The sequence below is a fragment of the Camelina sativa genome, chromosome 11, assembly GCF_030686135.1.
Source record: "Camelina sativa cultivar CO46 ecotype springtype chromosome 11, ASM3068613v1".
In the NCBI taxonomy this organism is placed as follows: Eukaryota; Viridiplantae; Streptophyta; class Magnoliopsida; order Brassicales; family Brassicaceae; genus Camelina; species Camelina sativa.
The window spans coordinates 8,815,610-8,821,885 of NC_141890.1; the positions used below are offsets into that span (position 1 = coordinate 8,815,610).

The 6,276-nt window shown below is 37.4% G+C and overlaps 1 protein-coding gene and 1 pseudogene across 1 annotated transcript; both read right to left on the minus strand.

Annotated features, from left to right (window-relative positions):
- Positions 1 to 1,168: 1,168 nt before the first annotated feature.
- Positions 1,169 to 2,331, minus strand: LOC104722632 (uncharacterized). Its single transcript, XM_087472324.1, has 3 exons — positions 2,291 to 2,331; positions 1,770 to 1,960; positions 1,169 to 1,662 (listed from the first exon to the last, which is right to left on the minus strand). Exons 1-3 carry the CDS (start codon positions 2,329 to 2,331, stop codon positions 1,334 to 1,336), a joined length of 561 nt encoding a protein of 186 aa, XP_087328450.1. The 3' UTR covers positions 1,169 to 1,333.
- A 1,184-nt stretch (positions 2,332 to 3,515) lies between these two features.
- On the minus strand, positions 3,516 to 5,260 carry LOC147933772 (uncharacterized; annotated as a pseudogene).
- Positions 5,261 to 6,276: the final 1,016 nt, after the last annotated feature.

Below are 6,276 nucleotides of genomic sequence, written 5' to 3' on the forward strand. Positions count from 1 at the left end.
ATCAACTGATCCTGAAAAGACAAAAGCTATGGTGCTCCCAAGTCAGTGAAAGAACTGAGGGGATTTTTGGAGTTAACAGGATATTACAGGAGGTTCATTAAAGACTATGGTGTGTTAGCAAGACCTCTTACTGATCTGCTGAAGAAAGACTGTTTTGAATGGAGTAAGGAGGCACAATCAGCTTTTGACAACCTGAGTACCATCAGGTGTTGAACATTTGCATTTTTAGCTGTTTTTTTTCCTCCCCGTGTAGATATGAGTTTTGTAATGTACGAAATCATTATCAGGAGATTGTAGTGAAGCCCTTGGAAGAAATAGTAGCAAACGCATGCCAAAAGCCGCAACCACAACCGCTTCAGCCACCAACGGCTGGGGCGGCGGGTGGAGAGAGGAAGGCAAGGCCAGAAAAGGACCAAGCTGTAAACGGTCCGAGATGTAACTCAACCAACACAAAGTTTTGTTACTACAACAACACAAAGTTGATCTTTATATTCCCATTTTTGCCTTTGTTTTTAACCGAAGGTTTTTTTTTTTTTTTTTTTCAGTTAAAAGTGGTTAAGAAAGTAACGTTTTCAATTTATTTGGTTGGACAGATTTGCATTTTGCATAGTTGATATAAGTGTTGATGAAGGTGCACCGTCAATTTCTTCTTTTTTTGAAAAATTTAAGTGTGATTCGTAAATTTATTAGGCATACATAAAACGTTGGTGACATCTAGAAAGTAACGTTTTGAATTTTTTTGGTTGGACAGATTTGCATTTTACATAGTTGATATACTCTTTGACATGCATTACCTTATAGTGACATCTAGAATAAAGCTGACATTATAGAATTCATAGTATGATTCAAGGTTAGGTCACTGGACTGAGGCAAGTTTCTTATAGGCAAAAAAGTCTCTGACAAAACCAGAGTAGATCAAAACGAGTACCTTTAAAGCTTCTCTAACACATTGTTTCCAAAGATACTGATTGAGAAGAGTTAGGAGTTCAATATTCACTCAAACTCACATTCGAATAAGCGCAATAGAGCTACCAACGTGACAAATGAGCTGGAATACTTCAATGGACACTTCATCATCAAGAAGCACCAGTGTGCAAGCATCATTCATATATGGATAAAAAACCATAAGAGATATATGGAAGACTTCAAGGAATTAAAAAAAAAAAAATTCTCTAACCAAGTCTTGAAATAAATAGCATATTTCAAACCCAAGTCTTAACATAAGCATACACGCAAGCAATAAAGTCTTATTACAACAATGGGCGGCCGATCATAAAAGTATCATACAAGTTAACTACCAAATAAACCTGGGGGAGATACAGAGGCGAAATTGTTACAAATCCACAGGCATTTCAGAGGCAGTTGTTGAGAGTCCTTGGCATTTGGATTCGGAGTCAGCTAACTCTTCTTCACAGGCAGTTTCTTCATCATATTCAGAGTCAGGTTCATCTACTTGGTTCAGGAGAACCTCATCTGGGTGTGCTAAGGCAACAGGGAAACCTTGGTTTATTAAACCTTCACGAAAACTAGAGAATCTGGGATCTTGTTCAAGGTACTCCTTGTTTTCAGAGAGTATCAGAACATTAGTATCTTCAGCTGTCCAGATAAATGAGCAGACCATAGCTTCCGCCAGAAGCCTGTGAAGTCTGGTACGTTTATCCCCTGGAATATCACGTACATCAATAGATGAAAAAGATAGACGATATATATAGATTACTACAAGTTAGAATATAAAAAGTGAATGAAGGAATATTAATTTTGATCACCACCTTTAAGGGGACTGACTTCAAGTCCAGCGTGATAAAATTTGTCTTTCGATTGCCTATCAATCAACCATGTATTCTCAGGAGCGTAAATCCAGATGGACAAGTCCCCGATTTTATAACCGTCCTTCTTGAGAGCTGATCTGACTTTCTTCTTAAACGAACGAGGGTTGAATTTTTTCTGGTGTTGCGTAATCCTCCCATTCCCATATCACAAGTGTGTCACGACCTGCCATACCAGGTTTTAACAAAACGAGGAAACGAATTTAAACAATCAATTTACGAACAAGATCGCCAAAAAAAAAGAAAAAAAAAATTACAGATCTAATCCAGATCGATGACAAAAATATACTAGGAAGAACTAGCTAGACAGATCCCGATCATACATCATAAACAATTTCGAGCAAGAGATGAATCTTACAGTAAGCTCTGGTATTGGTGGGCTTGGGGAATAATCTGGAGGACATGGTGAGAGACGCGATGCGCTGGATCAAGAGACTTTGTGATTATTATTAATTAGGGTTTACATGACTCCTATTGGGCTGGCAATCGTTGGTCGGTTGTCCATGGGCCAAACCAAGTTCGCAAGTTTTTGGGCCCGTTAGATATTTATTTGGCTCAATATGTTGCAAAACCAAACTGATTAAAATATTGTTACCAACTAAGACATTATGAGAAGAATGGGAATTGTGCCCTCTCCTATCCATCCTATCCCACATGGCACATATACAACAATACTGATACAATACCAGAGTCTAGCTTTAAAGTTATTACTCATCTAAAACCTTTTAGAATCTACTAATAAGCCATATAATATCATTCATAATTTTCCTCCTCTTTGATGACCATTTATAAAAATGTATAATCTTATGATATATTTTGATTCTGTCAAAGATATAAAATTATACATGGAAACATAAATCTGCAAACCAAATTTAAAGAGTGGAAGTGCATATCATGTACATGTCTCAAAATCGTTGACACTAAGATCCTCGACATGGTCTCTAAACAGGCATAAACTTCACCACGTTTCTCAATCGCTTCAAGCTTAGCTCCAAAACCATGGATTTCAACACTTTGAGGAGTGTTCTTTTTTTTTCATAGTTTAAGTAGAACACATAGTACGGTTTACATGTATATTTCATACACAAAACAACAATATCACCATTAACACTCATTCACTCCTCAAACCTACCATCAAATCGAACTATCACAAGACACATGGTTAATTCTCCTACTGACTTCTCCATATCCTAATGTTATAATGATATGATAATCACTCAAAATGAAAATAAAAATATTATTGAATTAAATCACTCAAAATGTATCACAATACTAAATAATTTATGTATAAATGAGATATACATAGTTATTATTAAATAGGTTAGAATCAATTCAATTAATTGATACAAACCAATATTGATTTGTATTATTTTAATAATATTGATACAAAACTATCAATTCAATTAATATATTGACTTGATTCCACTTCGAGGAGAAAGATGACTCTTCCAGCTTTCTATAGACACCAAGCATGATATATTTTGAGTTCTGGAAGCTCTTCAAAAGTTGCTCGTACTGTAAAGCTTTGAAACTTTCCTAAAATGTATTTTCCTTGTCTTTTGGTCCTTTTTGCTATAAAACCTGTAAAACTTTCTTCAAACCTGAAATACTTGATAATAGAACTTTTCTACTTGAAATCTTATCAAAATCTTCCTAAATGCATATGAAAACTATAGCTAATATGAGTAAAATAATGATGTTATCATGATTCTCCAAAATCAACTTTTAAAGTATCAAAAACCGGTAACGTAGAAAGCACTTTGTAGGAAGGATGACCAAGACGATGATGCCATAAAACAGAAGGAGAGATGTTGCCCTTGCTGGTTTGATGGGCTTGTGCAACCTTGACACCCTTGAAGTAGTAGACCCCCTCTCGCACTTCACCGGCGCCAATCAGGGTCCTCGTAAAACGGTCATGTACAACACATAAAGTATCAGTGAAAATAGCAATACAGCCGATTTGCTTAAGAAGACGCGACACCGAAAGCAAGGTACAGTTGAAGTTGGGAACATATAGGACATTGGACAAATAATAGTCCTTATTCAACTGTAAGGTGCCGATTTTGGTAGCACGAGAAGTCGTGCCATTAGAAAAAGTAAGCGGAGAAAGAGTAATGTCAAAAGTGTTGCATAACAAGGACAAATCTCCTGTCATATGGTGAGAAGCACCAGTGTCTATAATAACATCAGTAAGATCGGTCTTACCAGACAAACGTTCGGTAGAGAATTGATTCTGTTGAGTCTGGAGCAAATTGATGAGAGCCGCAATTTGGTCAGTAGGAACGGAAGAGAGCGCATTGTTGACAGTAGCAGATGCGGTGCTCACACGGCCACGACTGCGACCACCAGAGGAGTATGACCGTCCTCCACCACGACCGCTAGTGCTCTGTCCCGGAGAGGTAGAAGATCGTTGTTGTTCGAAGAACCAATCAGGATAACCATGTAGGAGAAAGCATTTGGAAGCTTCATGACCCTTATGTTTGCAGTGAGTGCATGAACGATTCGGATCACGACTTCGAGAGGTAACAGGAGCAACCGTAGGAGAGTGGCGCAAGTTCTGTCTTGACGGAAAAACCAACAGCATCGTGTTTGACTTCAGATGCACGCATTGTGTTGATATGTTGTTCAACACGGATCACACGGGAATAAACACTGTTCAAGTCGGGTAACGGGTCTTCATCAATAATTTGAGACCGTATAGTACTAAATCGAGACTCATCAAGTCCAAAGAGAAACTTGTGAACACGTCTATCTTCATGTTCCTTATCGAGTTCAGCAGCAGCGGCACAAGTGCAGGTAGTAGTCGATGTAAAACCCTGCAACTCGTCCCAAAGTCTGGAGAGACGACCATAGAATTCACGAACAGATTGACCGTTCTGTTTGCAGTTGTTAATCTCTTCCTCCAAGAGATGTTTACGAACACCGTTCTTCACAGAGAACCGACGTTTGAGAGACTCCCAAAGTTTAAAAGCCTCTGGAACAAGAGCAACGGTAGAGCAAACTTGTGGATCGATGGCAGTGTGTATCCAACCCACAATCATAGAATTGGTAGAGGTCCATCGGGCAAGATCAAGGTTAGAGGCCGGTTTGGTTATCGAACCATCAATAAACCCTATCTTCTGTTTAGCTTGTAGAGAGTTCCAAAATTCCGTTGCCCATTCTTAATAGTTATCACCCCGAAGTAAAACCGGTGTGATAAGAGAGCCTGGATTATCAGATGGATGTAGAGTATATGGAGTCTCCAGAGGATTGTTCCACAAGAGCAGACGTAGAGGTAGACGTAGAAGTAGGAGAAGTAGACATAATAGTAGGAATAGGAAAAAAATATGTAGGAGTAGTATATGAAGAAGCGTAAGAAAGAAGAAGAAAAAAAAATCAACAAAGATATCAAGAAAGTTTATAGATCAAAGATCATTAACTTGCTCTGATACCATGTTATGAATGAAAGAAAAATCTATGTATATTGATAGAACGATCAAAGTATTTATACAAGAGAGATCCTAAATATTAGGAATATACGATAAGCCTAAATATTAAGTAGATTACAACATCATGTAAGTATCCTTATCCCAATATTTATGATGTTATTTAAGCCGTGACCATTATCACGAAACTAGTAACATGTATTCAAACTCGATTTTATTTGTTAGTTTGTTGTTGCATATTATGCAGAGAAAAGATAGAGATAACCGAAAAAGTAGTTGGAAGGTTAGTTCAGTAAAATTAAAAAGGAGGGAAGCAGAGCAAACATGTTAAGTGCATGGGAATGACACGAGAATGGTATACGTGAAATATTGAAAATGAAAGACATCATCGTTTAATTCCTTTGTAGTTGGTCCATGTTATTTATTAATGGTGTCTCTGCCACTTTTCATGAGACACTGTCTCACTCACTTTCTATTCAACATGTTAATTTTTACTGATGCATATCCTAAATGTTAACCCCATCTATCTAATTTGTACTGTTTTCTTATATGCATATCTCTCTCTACCTAGACCTTGGATATGCATTTTTTTTTTTTTTAGAAATCGTATGTACTTATATAATCTCAGTCAAGATCATTATGTCAGCCTTTTTTGAATTATTTGAAAATGGACGTGATCAAGAAGAACATATAAAGGGATGCTGATAGAACAAACTTAAATACGGAAAAATACGGAGTAAGGCATTATGTATACGGAAAGGTCAACTGAGATATTACTAGGAAGAAGTCAAACTTCCGTTGAAAGTTTGAAACCAACATGTGTGTCCTTTTTTTTTGGCCAAGAGACAGTCGTTGACCGGTACAGATCAACAGAATTCTGGTTTGATCCGGTTTAACAATTGGTTGATTTGGCAATAACTCTCTTAAGATCTCAGACGACACTTGGTTTCATTTCAACCATTCCCACCAAAAAGCTTATCCAATGGCCCAACAGGTATCAAGTGGATGGTTCAGATTCGCTGGTC